This window comes from Mangifera indica, chromosome 1 (genome assembly GCF_011075055.1).
Source record: "Mangifera indica cultivar Alphonso chromosome 1, CATAS_Mindica_2.1, whole genome shotgun sequence".
Taxonomy (NCBI): Eukaryota; Viridiplantae; Streptophyta; class Magnoliopsida; order Sapindales; family Anacardiaceae; genus Mangifera; species Mangifera indica.
In genome coordinates, this window is record NC_058137.1 from 5,214,857 (window position 1) to 5,241,533 (window position 26,677).

The window sequence follows — 26,677 nt, forward strand, 5'->3', positions numbered from 1 at the left end:
AAATACATAAATATATATATTTTTATATATTATAAATAAATACATATAATACTATTCTATTCGATTATATTATAACAAAAATGAAACATAAAAATTGTCCCCGGTGGCTCATGGTTAACCAATGCCAACTGCGTGGCTTCGCATAATTATTATACAAGTGAGAAAGTGGAATAATTTTGGAAGTACAAGAAGAGAGAGGGTTAGCTTGATGATAACAAAGAGGGCAAGGATTATTGTCTAATGGAGTTTGCCCACTATAAAGAGATGTACTGTTTCCACTCGTGGTAAAAAACGTGTCGCCTCGTCTCACGTCCATTATTAGGAGTTGGATCTCCTTCTTCTTCTATGTACTCATTTCATTTTTTTTATTATTTGACTGCCATTTACGGCTGTTTCCGAATTTTCACCTCGGTGGATTATGACGTGGCGTCATTTTTATTATTATTAAAATTTTAATAATATATAATATTATTATGTGGATGATGTCAAGCGTGATGAAAATATCTCTTCACGAATCTTTCAATCAGGCTCTACTATTTAAGGTGCATGCCACGTACACACAATTTTAATGGGCTCCACTTCTAGACAATCTACTGTATTTCCAGCCCACTGTGAGATAAATTCCATTTTCTTCCCCCTTGTTTTATTGATTTTCATTGAAGGGCGATTCTTTTTAACAATAGCAAAAACATCTTTATAATCAATGGACCTTTGGATATTACAAAAAGTAATTTGGAAACAATTTTTTATCTTTAATTTACAAGAAAACAATCACACTATTGACATTAAATTTATCTATATATTTTGCAATAATTTTTACAATTTGAGATGTCATGAAACATCATAAGAAATGAAGAAAACTTTTGATAGATCTATCTTTAAAAATGATATGACTAAATTTATATATCAATTATTATATTTATATTCACTTATTTAAATGGAGGAAGATAAATTTGAACAAAAATATGTTTTTTTTAATGATTTTTATGACATATAGCGTAAAGTTAATAGACGGGATTGAAAAAAATTTAATTAAATAGGCCAAAATATTATTTTTCATTCAAGGTTTAATAACTTGATAAATTTTCATTATTTAAGATTCAAATATTATATTTTTATCTTTCATTAGAGATTCTCGTTAGATGTAACGGTAGATAAGTTATTTATTCAAATCTTATTATAAAAATATTTTAAGTTATAATATATGAATTTTTGACATGTGATGGGCGAAAATTAAATGTGTTTTGAAAAAAAGTTGATGAATAAATAAAAAATGAAATTAATTTGGCGAATGTTGTTGTTAACTGTGAAAATATTATATGAAATTAAAAAAATGGATGATTTATTAATTAGGTTAAACATGGTTTGATTTGTCTATTGACACGTGTAAGGTGAGAAGATTTTAGCACACGTAAAATGAATGATCAACAACTAATTATAAAATTTAAAATTTGACACTATCATTGGTTGGCACATGTAAAATGAATATTAACGAGTAATAAATAAGTAATCAACTGGGCGGTTGGTTTAGTTATGCATATTAAAATATGTTTGAATTGTATGTTCATTGAGTTTGATCGTATAATTTTTTTAATTGATTAATGAAAAATGTTATTGAATGTATTTTGACACACTTTTTTATATATAATTTGAGATATTTTGATCATGTGTGTATGAATATTAAATTTAGTTGTGGTTTTTAAATAAAAACATATTAAGAAAAATTTTAAATTAATATATTTTTTTATATTCATATTCTCTCAAGGATATTTAGAGAGTGGTGTTATATTTTTCTTTTACAATGTAAGTCTTATATTTGAGATGGGTTGGATCTTTCCACCTCGGGAGTTGTTTATATGCTGAGTGTCAATGCCATGAGGTGGAATAAAAGATGCATAATGCGATAGGTATCAAGTAGGATTTTGAATCCTATGCTCAAAAGCACTCTATTGTTCTCTTCACTAGGGGAGCCTTTGAAGGGAAATGGTACATTGGTGGCATGGTGTGCATCAAAGAGGACTTAGGGTCCCCCACATGGGCGAACCATCTTGTTGCATTTGCTGGAAAAGATGAAGGGTGATTTTGGAGAGACTTGGGATATTATGATAGCCAATAATTGAGAGGCCTGGAGTTCCTACTGTTGTTGTTGGGGCACATTATTTAATTGATTTATCAACATAATTATGGTATTGGTTAGGCTACTAATACGATTTTTGGTTATGTCGTTGTCATGTACAACAACTTATATACCTCAACTACTAGTTATTCTTTGGGGAGAAGTTTCTGGTTAGCCTAAGTGATTTGACCATTTATGTTCTTCTTTGATATCCTTCTATAAGGTGTCTTGAAAAGGATGTTCTTATTGAGAGTAACAAATGAAAAAAAAACAATCTTTTGGATTTTGCATTTCTTCTAAGGGGCCATCAAAAGATAATGGGGGGATATGTGATTATGATAGAAGGTCAGAAAATGCTTCATTAAATGTCTTTCTTCTAGTGTCAAATAGTTTATGAAAAAATTTGTACACCAATAAGAAGTATGCAAGATGAGAGCTTACACAAAAAGATGACAATGGTGATTGGAAGTAGCATAATAATTTCATGTCCATTAAGTAAGTTGAAGTAATGAGTGTACAACTCTCATTGAGTGAGTAATGAAAATGATATATTTTTAACGTGATTCAATCTGATATTCAAGAGTTTATAGTTACGATTATGTTATTTATATCTTTGAAAAAAATATAGTTACAAAAAATAATATGTTTGATCAATATTTATATAGTTTATCGTTTCAAAGTGACTTAACGACTTATAATATATTGTTGTCTTTTTAGTCCCGTTTTATGAATTTAATCAAAGGAAAGTTTTACGGTATTTCACGTATACATATCATCTTAGAATAATCCATGGGTGTTTTGGACAATGTTTCTTGATGTATGGTTTGCAGAAAAATGACAAATACAGACCAAAAATAATTGTGATTATAAGTAATAAAAACGGAAAAATGTAATTCATGACGTTTCCATTTAAGAGATATTTTAGTATTAATTTTCGACGTTAAAAAATGAAACGGAGCAAGGGTTCAAATATATTTAAAAAGGTTTAGACTGTAAAAGTGGGGTGGTTTAAACGCGCGGAAGGTGAGAAGATGGAAAGAAAAATTACTCATAAATACGAGGAACAGCAAAGGCGGGGATTGGTTTCTGGGTGAACAAATGAAGCAAAAGTGGCCGTCTTCCCGTACACTTGGATTGGACTTTTCTGGAATTATTTTCTATTTTCTAACATTATTCGCATTTCCTCTTTTGATATCAGAAACCCTTCCTTCACTTCCTGTCCTGCTAATTCTAACACCAAGTAGTCGATTCCCATTTTACCCTTATTAACGGTAAAAAATTTGAGTTATCTGTTTTTACTGGCTTTAGTTTGCGAAGGAGAAAGGGTGGAACTCAATGGAAGGAGTATTATGCATAAAAGGATATATATTCAAATCCTTCTATACGAAATGTCTTAAAAAAAAAGAAAGAGATTGATTAATAAATAAATAACGATGATAATGTTGTAGCTAATAAAAGCAATGGAGTAATAGTCATGGCTTTGGTGTTAGCCCTGTCTATTTCTATTAGAGGGTAATGAAGAGAGAGAGCAACAAATGAATAATGAATGGATGCTTTTCGATTTGGTTAACGTCGGAAAGTAGAGTAAGAAAGAGATGGTTCTTTCCTTCTCTCTTTCTTCTCATTTTATACATCTGAATATGATGTTGCTTTAAACCACCAATACGAAAAAGATAGGCAATTTATAACACAAGCAAAAATACAGTAAAATTCGTCTAGTTTTGAGAAAGAAGAGACTCTGAGGAGCCGAATAAATAATTAATAAATCATTTAATAAAGAAAGATGTGTACAAGACGCGAAGAGAGAAAGAAAGCAAGTACTCTTGTGAATGATGATGAGCCATTCATAAAAGAAAAGAAAAAAAATTTAGAAAAGAGTATAGAAAAAGGCAAGGGCAAGGGGAGTGAATGAGAAGGGTATACATAATCTAAGATCTTTAAACATGTACCCCTAAGCTTTTTAAAACGTCTGTTCTGTTCTTTGAATACTTTACTTCTGGAGTCTCTTCTCTTCCCTTTTTTGTATTCATTTGATTTTTATCTTCTTCGAACACAAATACAGAAATGGAAAGAGGGAGTTTCGTGGTTTTTACTTTCTGATCGTTCTTTGATGTGAGAGTGGATGATCAGAATTTTGTGAGGTTTTTCTCTTTTGATGTCATAGCCTACCCTATATTCCCTCAAATAGTTGTATCTCTTACCGAGAAAAAAAAAATGTGGGATCTGAATGACTCACCTGATGATCAACTGAGAGAAGAAGAGTCTGAAGGTTGTTCTTCCCAGAAAACCTCCTTAGACGGCGACGACGAGAAAGGCAAACGGGTGGGCTCCATCTCCAATTCTAGCTCTTCAGCGGTGCTCATCGAGGATGGATCCGATGAAGAAGTTTGTGGCGAGAAGGGGTTGGGTTTACAGAGACGCAGCAGTAAGATATTTGGGGTTTCGTTGCCTCACGGAGACTCTATGGAGGTGATTGACCCGCCTGTGACTCGCCAGTTTTTTCCTGTTGATCAAGAGCCCGAAATGGGCACTACATCGAGCGGGGTTGGACATGATTTCCCTCCGGCTCAGTGGGCTGGCGTCAAATTTCGCCAATCGGAGCCTCTTGTGGCTGCCAAAACGGGTGAAGTTTCTCAAGTTCCGATGAAGAAAAGCAGGCGTGGACCCAGGTCAAGGAGTTCACAGTATAGAGGTGTCACGTTTTACAGAAGAACTGGAAGATGGGAATCTCATATATGGTTTGTATTATCGACGTTGTTGTTATTCAAATCTTTCTCACTCAAATGCAAGATATACACATATACATACTCTAAAATCATATATTTACTCATTTATTTTTGTTTTTATGGTTTTGAGGTGTAGTTGTTGATGGTCAGAATATTTTTGTTTTGGTTTTTGTTTCAGGGATTCTGGAAAACAAGTTTATTTAGGTATGCGTGGAATTTTCTTGGCTACTATTACTCCAAAATGGAAAAAAAAAATAAAATGGAACGGTTTCTATTTTTAACTTCGATTGTTGAAACAATATGTTATGTGCGTCACTTTTTCTGATGCGGGTTGGATGGATTTGTGATTTAGGTGGATTTGACACTGCACATGCAGCTGCTCGGTGAGCTCTAGCCCCCTATTGTTTACTAAGATTGTAAAAGCTTGATTTTTTTTTCTCACCTGAAAGGAATGGGCAAGAGAGTTTTATGTGTTTATTAATGGAAAGACCAAAAAAAAAAAACGAACTATAATCTTGTGTTTTACAGTGCATATGATAGGGCAGCAATTAAGTTCCGGGGAGTCGAGGCAGACATAAACTTTAGCATAGAAGATTATGAGGAAGACTTAAAACAGGTAGGTAAGAGGGAGGGAGACTATTCTATAGGTTTTAATCTTATCTTCAACAGTATACCTTATCTTCAACAGTTTTATGCTTCTCTTCGTTCATCTTGCCATGATTCTTTTAATTTTGTTCATTTACAGATGAGCAACTTAACCAAGGAAGAATTTGTGCATGTACTTCGCCGACAAAGCACCGGTTTCCCTAGAGGAAGCTCAAAATATAGAGGAGTTACCTTGCACAAGTGTGGAAGATGGGAAGCTCGAATGGGTCAATTTTTAGGAAAAAAGTAATCCCTTTGGATCTCTTTCCCATTTAAAAGCTCAGTTATTATTTCACCTAGTTTATTGATTCTCCCCCACAAGCTTATACTGTCCAATCTGTGTTGTCAGGTACGTGTATTTAGGCTTGTTTGATACGGAGATTGAAGCTGCAAGGTCCATTATTTCTCATCTTGGTTATCCTTTTTCGCTTGAACATTTATCCTGTGGAAAAAGCTTTAAGTTTCTGGTTTATACTTCTGGTAGGGCTTACGACAGAGCTGCAGTTAAGTGCAATGGCAAGGACGCTGTTACTAATTTTGACCCCAGCCTCTATGAAAATGAGCTTAACTCACCCAGTAAAAGAATCTGACAATTTCTAATTTGTAATTAATCATAATATTTCTGTTATGACCTTGGGGTATTAATGATGCAGGCCATAATCTAGATTTGAGTTTGGGCGGTTCAACTTCAAAGCAAAGCGGTATAGATTTTGGTAATAGGAAGCAAAATAGTGGAGCGTTCGATCCTGATTGGCATAGCCGGGGATATAGGCTTAAGGTTTATCTGAATTAATTTTTCATAGTCATGTTTAAGTTTAATTTAACATAGTAATCTTCTTTTTTCTTTCTTTATTGGAGTTTAACCTAAAATAATCCAAACTGCAGCAACAGGCTTGTAGAAGAGAATATGATTTGCGAAGAAGAGATGGGTACTGTGAGAATGAAACCATTCAACTTCTGAGCCAAACCCACCTCCAATCTCCAGCTGCCACATTCAAGCCCAATGAAATGCAAAGATGTGAGCAGTTTAGAAGAACTGGAGAGACACAAATACTACATATGGTTCCTCCACATTATAATCCAGCTAATTATCAGGTGGTGGTCATCTTATTTTATGCCTAAATTTGAACTTTTTTAACTTGAAACAAAATCATTAATGCATTTATATATATATTGATTGTTATAAATGTAGAGTCAGTTTCCAAGCAGCAGTCAAAGAGGTAGAATTGGGAATGATCTCCCACTATCAACAAATGAACAACAATGGCAACCGGGTCCTCCCCAATTTTTCCCAACTGCTGCAGCATCATCAGGATTCCCACCGCAGATAAGACCTCAAAATTGGCTGCAGAAAAATGGGTTTCCTTCTCTCATGAGACCCTCCTCCTAAGTTGCCCATTTGAAGATCTAAACTCGTTTTCCACTTTCCCAACGAAACCAGAAGATCATCAGAAGACAAAGGATGTATGGATCGATCGGTCAAACTAACAGAGGGAAGCAATCTTCAGCTAGATATTTTCTGAATTATTTCTGACTAAAACTGCTGATGTCTATGAAATGAAAGAAATGTGTGGCCTTGCCGCCCTATATCTATAGCCTAATGTTTCTAGTAATGTCTTAGTTAGCTGTGTAGCTAGCATATCTCACATGGCATATTTTTTTTTTTTTTTGTAAGTTTTCTTAAATTACAACCTGGGAAAAGCATCTGCTAGCTGGACTGAATTTTTAGTTTCCGTAATCGATGGAGTGATGATGCCATGGCCATGCATGCATATTCAATTCTTCATGTTTGTGAGGGTTAAAAATCTTAGCTTAAATTTGGTCACTGAAAAGAGAAGTGAAAGCGTAAGAAAGAAGCTTGAGACATATGAAATGGGGGATTGAGGTCTTGGAAATATCAAAGGATGGTGATGAATAGTCACTGTCATTTTTTGTCCTTTGAATCAGTTCTATCGGCCGAAGTGGTCAGACATTGCTATAAAGGCGAGAGGGACTTATCATCTTAACACACAAACCTTTAAAAGCACACTGTTGGTATGTTAGTGAGACAGACAGCATTGGATTTGTATTTTGTCGTTTGACGAATATAATCACTTTTAAACGGGTTCAATTACGGAAACGGGTTCATTATCGGGCTGTTACCCATTTGAAAATTCACATTAATTACACAAAATAATTATTGTTGGTGAAATTTCTCCAATACAAGATAGGTTATAATAGTAATGTTAAGAAACCTAAATTTCATTACGGTGGCGTTGAATATACGTAGACACAGGATTGTGCGGTGCAGACTAAACCCAGATAGAGAATTGTATGTGAAGTGGTTTATTAAACTTAAGTCTACGTCTATGATTATGGTATTAGTGACTTTGGGATATAATGCGACAAAAGTTTTGTATGAAAATTACGAATGTTCTGAGGATGACTTTATTTTCTTTATTTGGTCAAAGTTTGAATCTTTTTTTGAGCAGAATCATTTAATCCATTGAATCACTTTATCTTTTTATATGAGTCTATTACATTGTTCTTTAAGAATCAGGCAACGATAAGATCCCAAGCCATCTTTCAAGCAAAGAATCCCTCTCGCCTCGCTTTATACGAGCAAATAAGCAGCTGCATAAAACTTTATAAAAATATTTGTTTTGGTCCATGAAAAACCACCAATGACACGCTGCCTTACAAATATTCCAAAAAATAATAATAAAAAGGCCAAACCACCAATGACACGCTGCCTTGCAAATATTCCAAAAAATAATAATAATAAAAAGACAACAAAGTAAGTCTCTCTTTTTTAGTATTTAAAGCCCATCCTCCTTAGATCGTCTCCTTTGCATCGGATCTACGTAATACTGCCAATTCTCAGACAATAGACGGATTCTTACTATTATATTTGTCCAACAAAATTTATGGTGTAAAAAAAAAAAAAAAGCTCAAGGGAGAAATTATTTATATTCATATTAATCACGGGAGAGAAATGGGGACATGAGAGAAAGAGAAGAATAGGAATAAAAATAAAGTAAAGAACATATGGGTGGCTGAAGTTTGCTTTATTTCTATTTCGGATTAGGGTTTCCACAAATGGGATCTTTTTAGACGGTGGAAATGTTTTATAGTAAAGATAATGGCGACTGAGATGTGACAGTACTGTTTTGTGGGCATGTATGGCTTTGTATTGTATTAGTCTTCTTAACTCTCAATTGCTTTACATCGCTTTCATCATCCATTCAACACAAACTACTTCTTTCGTTTCAAATTTTCAGGACTCTCATTATTCATTTCTTAATCATCCCTCTTATCATATAAACACCCATCATTATTTTATGGATTATTACTAATTTCTTTCATAACCCCATTTCCTTTCTCATGGACTTGGTATAATCATTGTTTGAAAATCTATCTTGTCAGTTGAATTTGTGTTTATATCACTGGTCAGGGTTTGGTGGTCATTAATTGGTTTCTTTTATCTTTCATCTTTTTTAGGCAATTTTCTGTGACAAAATACATGACTGCAAAAGCACTCATTTCTAGGTTTACATATTTATGTGACAAAAAAGCTTTGATCGGATTATAGCAAATTGAGTTGTGATTTTCCCAGCTGCAGGATGTAATATCTGTCAGTAAACAGCCTTCAAACAGGCTATAGATTCCATGCATGTGAACTTAACAGTTCAATATATACGAATCTGTAGAAACAAAGTAAAACATATTTATGAATTAGTTGAAGAAGAAAAACAATATATGAATGACTTGGCCCTCAAAAGATCTTTGTGTTGCCCCTTGAGGAGGTTCAATGGGACATGGAAATCCTACTGTTTTCTAACATTTTGCATAAAGAAAATAGGCTATACTAATTAAAGCAATTATAAGGTATCCAACATTATCAAAACAAATTAATTTTCCTTTGAACAAAATTATTTTGATGAATCGAGCAGCAGAAATGATCACAGCAGGCAAACTTTATGGGAATCTATCAATCTGAATAACTGAATTGGAAGATGGAATATTGAAATCTCATCCATACATGTAATGAGTGATCCAAGGAATGAAATAAAAATGGGCTGTGGGAGCTGAGGAATATTCTAAAATTTAACTTCATTTTTCTTCGTTTTTGTTGGTGAACGTTAAACAGTTGGACCGCAGATGAAAGTGAAATATCCTTGGAATGAAGTTGCTATAAACAGAAAGTGGGTTCGTGGTCCCTTTCCCTTTTAAAAAAAAGTTCTGGGTTCAAAGAAGAAGCATATTGTTCCATTACTTACACCTGTTTCTTTCTCTTTTTCTTGCATGTAAGCGAGTTCAACATTTATATGATTTTAATTGTTCTAATTGTAAATATCTTTTGCATTTCATGTGATAAAAATAATGTGGAAGATCAGATGCAGCCCATACACGTCACTTAGACTTTGGATAAGACTAAATAAACACATAGATAATTAATTAATCAACTATAATATTATTTTTCTTTCATACAATTAAAGCACAAAAGTTCAATATTTATATTAATATCCAGCCAAGGTGAGCCAATTAATTAAGGATTTTTTTTTTTAATTAGGAAATCTTTTTAAAGGTATATTTTGAGAGTGATTTTGGTATGTCTTTTGTGCTTTCCCATCCCTTTAGCTTTTCTCTTTTTAATTCTTCAAAGTTCTTTGTAAAATACATCAATCAATTTTCATATTATTCGATATAGTTGATTCAATTCAATGTCACAATCCATCTCAAGTGGGATTCCTCAATTTAAAAAAAAAAAAATTCTTCTGAGTAATTTCGGATAAACATCAATATCATTGCTCTTAGATAGAAATATATTTTGGACTTAGTCTTTTTGTATATTAACAAGAAAAAAAAATGCTATACATGCTTTTCCCACCCAAAGAAACAAAAAAATAAAAAAAAAAATCAGATTAAATATATTTTACTTGTTTAGAAAGTGAAATACATAATTTCAGACTACTGACTTTATGTGCAAACATAGATTGACTCAAAAGCCCAACTAATTTCAGGCATATTTTAATGGAGAAAGGTGAAGATGAATCACTGATTAAGAGATTATAATGGTGCTATTTGTGCTTGTGTTTTTGTCATTTACCCCAAATGGAACCTCGTAGTTGTACTCAACCAATAATTAATGTGAAAATTTAGGGTTATCGGTGAAAAGAGGTGGAGAGAAAAAGAAACATCAAAATCAATACCCAACCCAGCCAAGTAATCAAACAAAGTAAACAAAACACAGCTACGATATAAATTAAATTTTAGAAATTTCAATTAAAAGCAAAGAAAAATATTGTGATTTTGTGATGTAACTATAGTAAAAAAAACTGATTATAACAAAAATAGAGAAGATTAAAATATAACGGACTGAAATGAGAAAATTATCTCAAAACTTTTCAGATTTTACAATGCTATTCAAATGAAGTAGGGGTGGGTGCGTTTCTCTTTTTTGTAGTAGGATGATATGAATTAACCCGATTGCTTGTTGAATCATTACATACTGATGTAATATACTAATTTTTCAAACATTAATGTTAATGATATCTTATTGAATAAGTTTACAATGTTATCATTAGAACATATTTATTTGAAATTAATCTTTTAACTTTGTCAAACTTTATGAGTATAAAAAAATTTCGGTGAAATATTTTGGGTTTTGTCTCCTTCAATGTTTCTTCCTTTTATTTGAGCAATATAAGTTGCATTATTTTCATATACTTTGGGAGGAATTTTTGTTGTAAAAAAAAAAAAAGATAGCATATATTCCAGATATATTGGATAACCCATCATAATCATATTCATTTTCGATTGGCTTTATGACGTGCAAGAATCATTAAATGATTCAAAGATGTTGCAACCAAAGTTTCCTTTGTAAAACTTCATGATGTGATTATGTTATTATAAGTGAATATATATTACATTTGTAAGCCAGTTTGATGAGAATTAAAAAGATAATTAACATTTATATATCCAATCAAACCAAGATTATCAAGAGATTTTATAAAAATAAATAATCACAAATGTTAAATTTCACATGAATAACAAAATACATGTTTAATTTTACTCTAATATCAACGACTGAAAAGAACGTATTCAATCTATTATGTTATATCAAATATAATAAAATATTAATGATATTAAGATAAAATTCTTCAAAATTGAATATATTTCCATTTTATTCCTTAGGATAAAAATGATTATTTTTAAAATTAAATGACCGAATAACCATTAAAGTGTTTAAAGTGTAAATCTTATACATATTAAAATATTTTAATGCAAGTCAAATGTCGCAAATTTTAATTAATCAAAACTTATTTATCAGAGAAAATACAAGTCAAAAAAGACGATATTTTTAATTTATTTCTGACTTTTCAGACCCGTCAAATCTGGAAAAGGGAAAACCATTTGCTTTGCAAGTTTGTATTTTCTTAAGTTCAATATGAATTAATTAAAGTTGTGACTTCTAGATGATTTTAGAATCAATACACATTAATATAAATATCAATCCGAATTCTTAAAGATAAAGTCTACCATATATATGTAAGTTCTTACTTTGCTTATATTCAAAAGCATCAAATTTATCTTCTTTTAGACAAAATAGCATTCTAATAATTTCTTCAAAAGGTAACAAAAATTTTCATCAACAAATCACATGCATCAATCATCACTCAAACTAGAAATCCTAATTTTTTTCTTGCTGAAACTAAAGATTTTCCTTTATGGGGCAGAAAGAAAGACAATAACGAATTTCTGATCTGGGTAAACAAGACTTTGCTTTATAGTTCGAAATAATGGTTTTTCACTAAAAAGGGTGTTGATTCTGGCCATGCAATTAATGGTAGCCGCTGCCAAACATCTAAATACAGACAACTCAAAGGATTTGGTTTAAACGTGTTAAAGGGTTTATTCCCAAAAGGATTATTATTGATTTAGTTTCGTTGTTGAGTGGATTTGTAATACAAAAAAGAAAGCTTGACGTTGAAAGCAAGCCCTTCACTAATTTTAGATCGTTAAGCTAATAATTATTTTAATTATGCTTGTTTGTTAGTCAATATTGACAACTCTGTCTTCCATTTCTACTTGTTTGTTTTATTTTTTAAAATACACCACAAAAGGTAGGGAAGGAGTAAAAGTTGTTGTACAAGATTTGAAGGTATGATTTCCAAAATTGGTTTTTCGCTCTATAAATGTAAAAATAGAGAAAAGGAGTTGCCACTATATTGAAAGATACAACATTTATTATTCACAAAAAATAACTTAAAAATGACACATTCAATATGGATATCTTGCTTTCAAAGGATGTGAAATCCTCAAGTAGAGGGGTTTGGTTTAAAGACTCGATGGTGGAATATTAGACCATAAGTTTTACCTACTGGGATTGAACCAAAAAAGTCTAATTCAAATAGGGTTTCTCATCATAAGATTAAAGGTCGCCAAGAGCAAGTTGGAAAAAAAAGGGAAAACTTTAGCACTACACTCCTGGATCTTACTTAACAATGCCATAGTTAAATCTGCTGGGCTTGTTGGCCTAATAATGGGATGGTGTACGAGCCTAAGCCCAAAATAACTGGGTGCGTACCAAAGCCCAGAGGCGTTTAATTTAATGCACTCTGCTCTTTTCAAAGATACCCCATTGAATCTAATTAATGTTTGGTTCTCTTTGCAGAGACACAGCTGCAAGGAATTTAATTCAGTTGAAGAAAATGTCAAATGCAATTCCCCAGGAAAATGATATGAAAGGCCAAAAGTGGTGTTCCCACCCAAGGTTTCTTGCAAATCCATGGATACCCATTAAGTATTAAAAATCTAACTATATAGTAATATACTCTGGGAACAACACCAATAATTTCTAAAAAATTGGTAATTTCCAATAATTTTGGTACAATAAAACTATGGTACACATTTTTTTATATATATAATTAATATAGTTATATTTTCATATGATTAAATGATTTTAAATTAATATTTAATTATATAATAACTTAAAAAATATGATTGAACACAGAACAAGGAAGAGTGCAGCCCTGCAATCAGCAGCAAGGAGAAGAAACCAATTGCGGTAACATCATAGTGGCTGCTAGGAGGCATATTGGGGCTGAACTTCTGTGCTATGACAAAACGAATTGATGAAACTTGTCAATTTTTTCCTATTTCCCAGACCTCCGATTAAAAAGAAAAAAAAAGAACAATACAATGTCTTTGGATGGCAAATCGTATCATTACATGTTTTTGATATCATTCATTATATAATTCGAGTCAATTTGAATATTCTTAAGTTAATTTAAAAACAATTTTAAAGTAAAAATTTTGTCATATAAACATAATTCGGTGTTATAAATTATTAGATCTATCTTAGATGATACGAAGTCAAATAAATTAAATCCAAAGCGCCATGGAATAACGAATAATTTCACTTTATCAAAAGGCAGGGCTTGCTTACATTTGAACACAAAGAATTTTCTCTATTTGATGTTCAAGAATCATGATAACATAGTTTATATTGGCCGAAGGACTATATCCCACCTAATGTTTAGTGAAATGACAAACTTTCGTCAATTAACTTTGAAAAACTCAAATATCTGTCCTTATATTAAAATTTATTGTTAGAATTAAAAAGTAAAAATGTTATTCAACTAAAAGACCAAAAATCTTATTCCCACCTAAGGTTTGTGGCAAAGCCAAACTTTTACTCATAAATAATTAAAACTAACAGAAAAAATTAGTTATAGAGATAAAATTATCATTAAACTAGTATTATATTAAAAATAATAAAATATTATTCATTTAACTCCAATATTAAATTGTGAAAAATCTCATTTTACCTATTAGGTTTTTATTTTCCAACGAGTTTTCTCCACCCCTTTCTTTAGAATTTTCATTGTTGACAAAAATGCGTTGACAACATCTTCATCTCTCTATGGGGTACAAATTGTCTTAGCCAAAAGACAGATTTGGATGAAGTATGATAATGCATTGCGTGATGATCTTCAACGATGTTGCCTAGATTCGTCGCCTTTATGACTGTTTTATGGTGGCATCTTCATCTTAGAGGCCAAAGGAAGCACTGACAAATAAGAAGTTGACTAGAGAATGGTGGCCCAAAAAGAAAAGGGAAAGAATGAAACCTTAGAAAAAATGAATATATTTTAAACTTTAATTAAATTTTTAAATTTAGAAAAGAAAAAATATAACAAATTTTTAGTTTTTTTAAATATATTTAGTTAAATAAAAATTTTATTTTAATTCTTTTCATAAATTTTAATAAAAAATAAGTATTTAAATTTTTTAAAATTAGCATTTGCGAGTTTATTGGGTGGAAAATAGTCCTTTTGCCCATTTATATTTCGTTTTCTCACTTGGAATTCCAGAGTCCTGACACTGTCATCAACTTCCTGTTAATCAGTGTCATGACTTTAGTTTGGCCTAATCTATATAACCGTTACTGGTTACACTTTTTCAATGTATAAAATCATCTCCTTTATAATTACGAATATCCTCATGGGAATTGACCGGTAAATTACTGGAAATTGCTTGAATGAAGTCATAGCGTAACTATCCTCAACATGGACTGCAGGTTTAATAAAATTAACCGTGTTAAAATTTTTAAGATAATTCAAATTTTTATTATATTTGTGAAATTTTGATTTATTTGGTATAATAATTATATGTCTGATTATTATATCCTAAATTTATTTATCTAATAAATACAAATAAAATCTTCAATTATTTAAAAAGAAAAAAACTATTCTCAACATATGTCAAACGTTAGCTTTTTGCTTTTCTCATTTAAAAATTTAAGACAAAGATCATTAATGAAATTTATGATTCCGAAATTATCATATATATGGTAAGTTTGGTGTTTAAAATTAATCTCCTTTTAGAGGGTTTCATGTTAAAAAAAGGTAGAAGTTTTGTTGAGAAGCATACAAAATTTAGTGTAAATTACACTTTTTAGCAAAATTTTGAAGACATTACATATTATTTCACAAAAATAAATTCAAAACATCAAAATTGAAACTCTTTGGAGATAGTTTAGTGGAATGAATGGATAGAATGTGTTGTTCGAAATGTCTAACATTGTTTGACAATGAGGTGTCAAACACTTTCACTTCTTCTTCACCACACGTGTATTTTTCGTTTAATATGGAGTAGTCGGTCATAAATAAAAACATAAATCTTTGTTTAATCTTATAAGTCATATTTAGTTGATTTCTGAAGGGTATATTCTAAATCGAAATACAGAAGCTTTTATATTCCTCCTTATCTTCACAATCATATCCTTAATCAATCCACCCAAATTCATGCAATTACTCAATAATCAAGCTAGCTTCTCATTCTAAGCCAAAAACTCCATAAAAACCCTATATTTAGATTGAAAACTTATCTAACTAAATCCTAAAAGTCTTTATACTTTAATCACATCATCAACGCAATTGATAATAAGCAACATAACAACATCTTATAATAAACAAATTATAAAAAATTGGAGATGAAGCTTATTAAACATCTTAAATCCCAAGCCAGTTAATGTAAATAGTTTGCTTTGCCAAAATCTAGAATAAGCATAAAATTGACATTTTCCTCTCAAAATGAGGTGGAGGGAATGGTTAAGGTTTTGTCCAATGGAGTTGAAGAAGCTAAGGATATATAATTTGAATGCACAGATAATATATTATTATATAATTGATTGTTATTTTGTTTTTTAATTAAAATCATCAAATTACATATAACACGTTATTTGTGTATTTAAATTGTATAAGTATATTTTTATTATGAGTTAATAATATTATATATATATAAAATAAAAAAATTTCAAAGTAGAAAAAGTCAACTAACACTCTTTTTCATATAACCGGAGATTTAATTTATATTTATTAGATAAAGAAATTTGAGATATAGTAATTATACATATAATTATTATATCAGATAAATTAAACTTTTATAAATATAATAAAAACTCAAGCTCAAATTTTTATTTTAAAATTTTTAAAATTTTATCAATTTTACTAATATTTAAATATGTCCCATTTGTACCCAAATTTATTCCATTTACCTAACTTTAGTTAAAAATATTATTACAAAAACCGCCATAATTTCATATTACATTATTTATTTTAAATATATAATATTGTTTTAATATTTACTGAAATCCACGTCTCAATAATCACATTAAGCATAAATTGGAAGAAATATTAACGTAGTTATATTTGCAAGGAACGTATTTCTTGACACGTGGCGACGGGATATTTAACAACACTTGAATTGAAAGGAACGTAAACTGGGAAAAAAGGGCGACCAAGAAATGGACGGCAACAGCAACCAAGATGTAACATTTATTATAAACGAGGTCACATCTTGGTGGGCCAAAACGGAAGCGTTTTATGTTCTCTGGCGCTTCCAGTAAACGAGACGATTTAAGTCAAACTGGTTGGTGGCATTTGACAATACGGCATCCAATGTGGCACTAACTAACCAGATACATCGTGATTAAATGGTGCCACCTTATAAACTTTCATAGTCCATCAATTAGCGAAGGGGAAAAGAATTATTCCCACACAACCTGGGTTGTGTTACAAACTTTTATATGTTAAATTTTAAAACTTAAATATTTATTTATTAATAATTAAAGTTAATAAAATTAATTAATTATAAAAATAAAATAATTATTTTATCAATAATATTAAAAAAAAAATTATATAATTTTTTTTAAATTTAAAAAAATTAATAATTTTATTCGTAATTAAGTTTTACAAAGTAACATTTTTCCTTTAATGTTTGAAATTTTTAAGCACAACTTTCAGTGAATGGTCAGCACTCTCCCCCTTCTAACAATGTGTCTCCCTCTTAGCTACTGTTGTTGACACTCTTTGTTGGCTTGTTTGAGACGGAACGAAGTATTGTCTTTATTTAATATGAAGACGAAGACAATTCAGAGGAGAGAGCCAATAGAAGAGAGAAGGCAAGAGGGAGAGAAGCTGATTGGAATATAGAAGGTGGGTAGAGACGATGATAATTGTCAGAAAATGATAAGGATAGAAAATTAAACCCATGAAAAAAATGTAATTTTTTAAAACTAAGAATAGAAAAAAAATATTAGTTTTTTAAACTTAGGAGAAAAATAAGATAAAATTTTATTTTTTTAATTTTACTAATAAAATGATAATTTTATTTTTGAAACTAGTTAATTTTAATAATTGATATATAAATATTTAAGTTTTTAAAATTTATTTGATGAATGTTTTGGTTCGCGCTAAACCTTGACTGAGGATAAGTCTTTCGGCCATTAATAAATTCAAGAAAATGTGAGCATTAAGAGACATGTTTTATACTAAAACAAAACAAAATCCTAGTGTTGTTAAGCACGTCTGCCCCAAAACGATATGCATCATTCTTTAATAAACAATATCCACCAAATAATTTTCTTTTTCTTTTATAATTGAGTGGGTCCTGAGTAACCACATCTATTTTATGCACCCAAAGCCAGTGAACATATGCCAGTGGTTCAAAGAACAGACAAAGACAACTGTATTTAAAAAAAAGGTAATGGGAAACATGGTCAGTTGATAATGTTGAGAAACCAGAGCCTGTCACAAGCAACCAATTTTCTTTTATTTTTTTAATTATTTTTAGATTTAAATTAATTTATTAAATAAAATAAATTTCAAATTTAATAACTATTTAATCAGATAAATTTAAAATATGTAATTTTAATATACTATTAAAAAAACCTTAAACCCATTTTACCTAATACATAAAAATCTTTTCTTTCATCATGACAACTATCTTTCTGTTCTCAGAAGTTACATTAGCTAAAACTATAAGAAAGCAAAAGTAGTTGAAACTTGAAAGCGGCAGTCGCATCATTAGTGTTTAAATTAAGAATTGATTAAACAAATAGTTGATTGGACTTTATTCGAACTAAGAACTATAATTTATAAAAAAGGAATAAAAGATGTAACGATGCTTTCGTTGTTGTTATCTTTCTTTTCATCAGCGCCCTCTTCTTTAATACACCACCAACCACTGCCTTCCCACTCGTTCATTTATTTATGGTGAGGTGATTAACTCTTGTAAGTCCTAACTCATGCTTTAGTTTTAAGTAACGGATTTGGCCCGACAAATTCCAGGAACTTTTTCCTCTGATTGGAATAGATTATGGTAGTCCAATCATATATAAGAAAAATCTAATTTTTTAATATAATATATTATGTATAGTATATGTTTATTATTTAAAAAAATTATAAACATAATTAAAAATTTAAAAATTTTAATATATGTCTTTAATATATCAATTCATTCATGCCATACTAAGTCTATATTATCTCAGTAGTAAAAATACGGGTTATTTATATTTATGTTTAATTCATATTTTAAATACATTATTTTAAAATTTGAATTTAAAATATATTAAATGCATATCTTATATATTTATCATATTAAACATATATTTTTATTATATTTTATGTTTTTCTATTTTTTATAAATTTTTTAAAAAACAAAAATATCTTTAAATGTTTAATTAATTACCGTAATATCATAATTATATAAAATAAATAATCCAACTTTTTGTCATTCAAATCTCTAATCTCTATAGATAATTTTTTATGATAAATGAATATTAATTATATATTATGTTATATTAAATTTAATAGTTAATTAAATACTTTACATTTGAATTATTAATTAGAAGATACGTAAAAAGTATTAAAATTATGTTCAGTATTATTGTATTTTTATAAATATATTATTAACAATATATCATATTAAACTCATATATATATATATATATTATGTATTTACATTTTATGAATTTTTTTATAAATATATTTTTTACCGTTTATAATTTCATATCTATATAATTCTTTCTTTATATTTACTATCTATGTGTATATTTTAAGTTATTATCGTGTTTCGTAGAACGTGAAGCGGGTTGAAATTAACCGGACAAAGACTTGCGGTCTTCTAGTCCGTCAGATGAGGTCATAGCACCACCATGACTTACCCGCGCGCGCAAAAGAGGCCAACCAACCAACCATATCACTGTGTATCTCTGTAACCAATTTCTACAGTCGTTCAACGTTTTTACTCTGGTACGTGTCGCCCGTGTCAGCCTTAGGCCGACACTTTCCCCTTCTTGTCATTTCAACCCTCTCTTGTCTTGCTGTACTGTTACATCACTTTCTATTTTATTACTTTCTAATTTCCTGCATTTTACTTTACTAGCTTGCCAAATACATTCTCTCTCTCTCTCTCTCTCTTTATATTTCTTCCTCTCATTTTTCGAGTTAGGTTTGTGTTGTCGCTGAGATCGCAGCGTTGCGCATTGTGAACTAGTTGTAAGTAGCTGCGTAATTTTAAGTTCTTTGCGCTTGATCATCCGACTCTGGTTCATGCAGTGTGAAGTCTAGGTGGTGCAGTAATCTCTAAGGTGAGCCTGTGTTCAGCTGTTTTCTTTTGTTGGTTGATACCTTGTGTTTGCTCGATTTCTGAACATGAAAAGAGCTGAATATGCGGATTACACATACATGCATTGGTAATTGTATTGTTTTTGTTAGTGTTGAATATAAAGCATTATGCTGTAAGCAAATTTTATTTAATTTGGTGATATAGTCTGAGAAATTGAGTGTTCTGCCAAGACACAGAGTATAAGTTCTTTTATCATCGACTTTCAATAATGAAACAAAAATATATATATGTAAATACTCTGGGAAAAAATCATTTTTAGAGTGTGGCTTATGAAAAAATATGTTGCCAAACAAATTATTAGAACTTACGAAAACTCAATCCGTATTCCATTATAGTTTTTCCAAAAAATATGTTTGAAAAACATGGCCAGACCTATCTTTCGTAATTATATGGGAAAAAAGGAAAAGAACTTGTACAGGCAATTTTCATTTTCTAAATGTTAGATTTAGTTATGTTATTTTTTGAAATAGACGGTTTCGAGTCAAACAGAACTGACTGAACACAAAGCAACTTAAGTAATGTTAAAATAATTTTGTTTTTATAGGAATTATAGCAGGCAGGCAGTTCTTCTGAATGATTCTTTCTGTATAGATTTCTTATAAGCATTTTTGGCTGTTTAAGTGATGTAGAGTTGAATTGATCGGGTATCTTCTTCTAAGGAGTATTTAAGCTCCTGGAGAAAATATGGACAACAAGACATGGGGCTGGAGGAAAAAATCTAGTGAGAAGCCTATTTCAGAAAATGTTAAGGTAGATCTTTCTGTGAAAGGAAACGAACAAGAGGTAAACTAAGCACTTAGTTTTACATCCTTCTTGTCTGTTTAAAAATGCTATGAAACTGTTACATACGAATTCTCATCACAGAAATAGGGACAATGCAAATGCATTTTGTCATTGGAAAAAAAAATGTGTCTTTTCTTAATGCTGAATGTGGCATCAGTTCAATGTGAATGTTTTTTATAATCAGATAACTTCTTAGTAGTACAAACTTAAATGTTACAAAGCAGGGCTACACCAGATGCCTTCTTACAGATTATCATTTGCTTACTGCCACTGTGAGATTTATTATCAAAGTGACACCTAACCTAAGTGGTAAAGCTCCTTCATCTTGGTACCACAGGCCCAGGGTTTTAACCTTCTTCACACTACAGCATATAACTACTAAAAAAGTCTAATTTACAACTGAAACAAGAGTGGTGGAACTGGTGTACACACATAGAGTTTAATATACTAAAAAATTGTGTTTCCAAGTATTAAGCGATAGGAGTATATGAGGTTGTACTACAGAACTCTAAATTGCCTTTTGTTTTAAAGATTTTCGGGTTTAGCAACCATCTTAAGGGAGACAACAAGTGTCTTTTCGAGGTCAGAGTTTGTGGAGTGAAGTGCCCATTAGATTTTTAGGATTATCTGTTAAGAAAATTTTGATATCAAAATATTATATACCCACGGTCAGGAAATCATGAATATCATATACACCTTCTACACCTTGTGACTGGAGTGCCTCAGCTTAATTAGTTATTGAGAGTGACAACCCAGACCCTGCCTCCCAATATATGGTGCTTTAAGTTAAGCTCGCTGATATTTTAAAATGATGTGCAATGTGAAAAGCTATATATATATATATATATATCAGATTGTTTTTGGCCTTTTTTATATAAAAGGGAGGTTTAGGCCTGATTTCTTAAAAAAGTAACTAAGACCAGACATCTCTCTTAAGGAAATGTGTTTTATGGTTTCTCTGAGTTTGTTCAATGTTTACATGTAAATCTTCTTGAGGATTCACTGTCGATTGAGGCATATTATAATTTTGATTTCAAATACAGATACTTTTGACTGATAAAGCACGATTAGAGAGTGATTTGAAAAGCTTACACGAGAAGCTCTCTTCTATCCTTGCTGAGTGTAATGCCAAAGATGATCTAGTGAAGAAACACACAAAAATAGTGCAGGAAGCAGTAGAAGGTAAATCAATGAATCTCTTTTTTACTTGTATAACTTCTTTTAGGAATCTGTATTCTTCTAAGGTTTTGCTTTTTAAATTCAAAGGTAACTTTATTACGCTATTTCTGTTAATATTCTTGTTTAGCTGCTACATTTATCTTTAATTTATATATAGGCCAGAGAAAGGCTGGAGCCGAAGCAATGCTTCTAAAGCAAGAAATAGATGAAGCTTTACAGCAGAAATGTGATGCTGAAAAAAGATTAAGTCAGCTGGATGCTACTCTCAAGGAATGTATGGAGCAGCTACATTTTGTTCGAGAAGAGCAGGAGCAAAGGATTCATGATGCAGTGATGAAGGCATCTAGAGAATTTGAAAAATCCGAGATGATTGCAGAGGCGAATTTGGCTGAGTCCGGCAAAAGGCTATCAAAATTAGGTGTTGAGAATACTCATCTTACTAAGGCTCTCCTAGAAAAGGAAAAGATGGTAGAAAACTTAACTAAACAAAGGAATCAATCGGAGGCTGAATTTAGTGCATTAATGATTAGATTTGATTCCATAGAAAAAGCAAATGCTTCTCTGAAATATGAAGTTCGAGTGCTTGAGAAGGAGCTTGAGATCCGGAATGAGGAGAGAGAATTTAATCGCCGAACTGCTGATGCATCACACGAACAACACTTGGAGAATGTGAAGAAAATTGCCAAGTTAGAATCAGAATGTCAAAGGCTACGTCTCCTGGTAAGGAAGCGGTTGCCAGGGCCTGCTGCCCTGGCAAAAATGAAAAATGAAGTTGAGATACTGGGAAGGGAGTCAAATGAAACAAGAAGGAAAAGGTTAAATTCTAGTCCTCTTGGTTTAATGGTTGGCTCTGCAGTTGAAAACTCTCCTGACTCTCCCAGCAGAAGTATTTATTCTCTGACTGAGCAGTTATGCACAATGGAAGAAGAAAATAAGACTCTTAAGGATGTTCTTAATAAAAAAGCTAATGAACTCCAATTTTCAAGAACAATGTATGCTCATACAGCTTCCAAATTATCAGAGGTTGAGTCACAGCTGGAAGAATTATCGCAAGGTCAGAAAATCATGGAGCCAACCAGGAACAATGCTGTCCCGTATGAATTCTCTGTGGCTTCAATGCCAGACATTGGTAATGAAGATAAAGTCAGTTGTGCTGAATCACAGGCTTTGACTTTGATCTCGGAATTGGAACACTTCAGAACACAGAGGGGTTCGCCATTGCGCAATTCTGTTGGAGCTTCTGACATAAATCTGATGGATGATTTTGTTGAAATGGAAAAACTGGCTGTAGTCTCTGTTGATAAACCATGCAAGAGTTCTCTTGTTTATCCAGGTGAAGCTAATGAAGTTGTTGGCCCCTCTGAATCTGAGTCTACTGGGAATTTCTTGGAGGTTGTAAGTAAGGAGATTGTTCGGAATTCTGACCGTCTGTCCGACATTGGTGTGCCAGATCAGGAAAATAGATCCACTGATATTCTGGTCTCAAATGTTCCTGGCTCACATTGGCATCATGAAATACTGAAGTTGATCTTAGAGCAAAACCGTGTCACACAGAGACAACCTTCTGAGATACTTGATGATATTAGAGTAGCTTTGGCCAACATAAATCATCCAAAAACCAGTAAATCAGTTGATGCCAAAGAGAGTACTTATCATCCTGATGCATCAAGCTCACCTAATTTTTGTTCAGCAACATACTTTAACATCTCAAAAGAAGAGAAGTCAGACCAGCAGCTTTGCTCTGATCCGAATAAATCAATATGCAAAATAGCTGAGCTCATTGAAGGCATCTTAGATACCTTGTCCAAGAAAGATGGAAGTCATCTCTCATATAAAAACTCAGAAACACCTTCTGGCTACACGGTTCGTGTTTTCCAATGGAAAAGTTTTGAGCTTAGTGGTGTTTTACAGCAGTTTGTTCATGCTTGTTATGATGTATCAAACAAAAACACCGGCTTCAACAAATTTGTCGAAGAGTTAAGTACTGCTTTGGAGTGGATAATCAACCATTGCTTTTCCCTTCAAGATGTTTCCAGCATGAGGGATACTATAAAGAAGCATCTGGATTGGGATGAATCAATGAGTGAAAATGAAGCAGAATTTGGAATTACTGGTCAATTTGCAGAAGCAGATAGATTAAGTATTTCCAGAGAAAACTTGTCGTCCTTCTCCATGTTCGCTGCTTCAAATGGCCATAGCAACTTCTTTCAAAAGGAAGAATTTCAGTATAATATGAGAGAAGAAAATAACAAATCAAGAAATGGTTCCATCAGTGCAGAAGTTGTGAATAAAAATGTTGAAGGGAGTATCCAGTCAGCCGATAAGACTGATCCATTAGCGAATGAACTTCAGGAATCGGAGAAAATCATTTCAAACTCGCAAAATGAGTTAGAAACTTTGAAAAAATCAAAGGACACGATTGAGGATCAAGTTAAGAATCACGATTTGATAAATGAAGTCCTTGATGCACAGCTTTCAGTGCCCAAAGTTGAATTGAATGAGGCTTGCCAGAAATTTTTATCACTAGAAGCCCAGCTGGAGAATGGAAGTAAAAGCTGTAAAGAACTGGAGACCACAAGCCTTGAACTACAACCCCAACTTGAGAGGTACTAATAGTTATTACTATTACTCTAGTAAAATCAATGTGTATTTGCAATTTATTAATTTTCCCTGCATTATTGAGGGATCTTAAATTTCTTTCTGATATTTTATTTTCAGTGTGACAAAGAATGAATTTCCAAACAGAGAACACAAGCAGGATGAAAAGCAAATTCGAACTGTAAGTTTCTGTCATTAATTATCATACATTTTTGGAGTTAAATTTCAGTTTGTAGAATTGCATTCTAGTAGCTTTGATAATGACGATTAAATTATTTTACTATTCTACATGCAATTTCCTAAATACAGAATCTGAAATTTTCTGTTGACAATTGTGCTTTATTCACTCCTTTACAATTGACATGAATGTCTGTAAGTTTTATATAACCGTAAGTTCAGGATATTTGTCATTTTAAATTGATAAGGAGAAAGAAACTTCTTGGGAGTTCACTAATCCCTCATCTATGTACTACACAAAATGTAGAAATGTATCTGACAGCATCTTTATCTTCTTACTGAGATAAATCAGTTAGGTTTGGCTGGAGCAATATGAAATTGAACAGGTGTTAACAGATGAATCCTCACACAGACTCCTTTTCAGGAAATTATTCTTTTGATCAGTATTTTTTGTTTTGTCAAACTATGCTCATATTTCTTGGTCTTAAGAAGCTTTGTTTTAAGAAAATCTATCAGGGAAAATTACTGGAGGCTCTAAAATGGCAACGAGGCGATTCACTAAAATTTAATTCCTGTATGAGGCAATATTACACCGAAAAAAATGAGATCATTGCTGCTGTTTGGTCTATTAATCGAGGGCACATGGGGTTAAATTGTCTGTCGAAAGTGCATTCATTTAGGTTTGAAGTTATATGATAAGTTCTAGTTTTAATTAGAATTTTCGTATCCCTTGCTTTAAAGGCTTCAATTATTTCATTGATTTAAGGAATGGTTATCAACATGGCAGGACTGGGAGATTACAGCTGCTTCCAAAAAGTTGGCGGAGTGTCAAGAGACTATTCTAAACCTAGGGAAGCAGTTGAAAGCTTTGGCCTCTCCTAGGGAAGCAGCCCTTTGTGATAAGATCGTCTCTACCCCAACAGACACAATTACTATCCCTACCAACAATGCCGCTGCCACTACAACTACCACCAACACCAACACCACAACCACAAACCCAACCCCTTCAAAGAAGAAGCACACTACCCAAAGGTCATCTCTGCTAGATCAGATGATAGCTGAAGATAAGGATGTGAACTCTCCGAAGATCAAAGAAATTGACGGCAATTACAGTTCTGTCTTTGTAGAAGAACCATTAGAAAATATCATTGCTTCAAATCAAAGTAAACAAGGGAACGAGGAATCTGTACGCAATTCCTCGGTGATTGTACCCAGCAGAAAACAGAGCGGTTCAAGTTTATGGAAAAAGCTATTTCGGAGAAAAAACAAAGTTAACATCAAGAAGATGCCACTTCCATTTGCCCCGCAAGCATGAACATGACAGAATAAAGCAATGGCATTGACTTAAGAGTTTGTGCTCGGCTCTGGATTTGTTGTGATGGCAGTTACTGGGTTTGTTCTACTGTAGAGGGGATTAAACTTTGGCTTCTATTACTTGTAAAAGGGAGAGAGATTGCTTCGTGTCGTATGTTCTATTGCTGTGCATAAAGCTGGATAGCCTAGATTTTTTTTTTAACCGAAATGCATAGTATTTGGTGAAAGTAAATTCAAGATATAAATGCTATAAAAATTTAAATCCATGATAACCTATAATTTATTAATGACTAAACCCAATTTAAATACGATACATGTCATGGCCCCAACCTTTTAAATAAAACTCTCATGCTTCCAGGAAAAAAAAAAAACCATACCAATCCAAATAATTTTAAAACCCCCACTTTTCATCTCTCACTCACATTCTAGCATTAAAATTTAAAATAAAAAAAAGAAAGTTCATTACCTTCAGATATTTATAGGAATGATTAATTTTAAATTTCATTTATATAATTATTATGTATTATAACTTGGTTTGTTGATTTGATTTTCTAAAGTTAGACTAAATTTGGCATGCAAATTCATTTAACTTTCATGTATCATTTGAAATTATGACTGAAGTACCACTATTTATTGCCATTTGATCCAAACAACTCGTGATTCATGTCATTGGCTACATCTT

At 31.7% G+C, this 26,677-nt stretch overlaps 2 protein-coding genes across 3 annotated transcripts; both read left to right on the top strand.

Annotated features, from left to right (window-relative positions):
• Positions 1-3,675: 3,675 nt before the first annotated feature.
• Positions 3,676-7,225, top strand: LOC123209067 (floral homeotic protein APETALA 2-like). Of its 2 annotated transcripts, none has more exons than XM_044626816.1 (10): positions 3,676-4,854; positions 5,021-5,046; positions 5,195-5,225; positions 5,371-5,458; positions 5,588-5,733; positions 5,837-5,881; positions 5,972-6,063; positions 6,141-6,265; positions 6,373-6,582; positions 6,686-7,225. In XM_044626816.1, exons 1-10 carry the CDS (start codon positions 4,331-4,333, stop codon positions 6,875-6,877), a joined length of 1,479 nt encoding a protein of 492 aa, XP_044482751.1. In that variant the 5' UTR covers positions 3,676-4,330; the 3' UTR covers positions 6,878-7,225. The 2 variants fall into 2 exon arrangements, with proteins under 2 accessions (XP_044482751.1, XP_044482743.1); XM_044626808.1 differs by having other exon boundaries at positions 3,689-4,854; positions 6,680-7,225.
• A 12,472-nt stretch (positions 7,226-19,697) lies between these two features.
• On the top strand, positions 19,698-26,259 carry LOC123211605 (filament-like plant protein 7). The gene is made up of 6 exons (XM_044630423.1): positions 19,698-19,906; positions 20,566-20,727; positions 21,771-21,909; positions 22,064-24,512; positions 24,625-24,685; positions 25,469-26,259. The coding sequence occupies exons 2-6, from the start codon at positions 20,629-20,631 to the stop codon at positions 25,994-25,996; spliced, it is 3,276 nt and encodes a 1,091-aa protein (XP_044486358.1). The 5' UTR covers positions 19,698-19,906; positions 20,566-20,628; the 3' UTR covers positions 25,997-26,259.
• Positions 26,260-26,677: the final 418 nt, after the last annotated feature.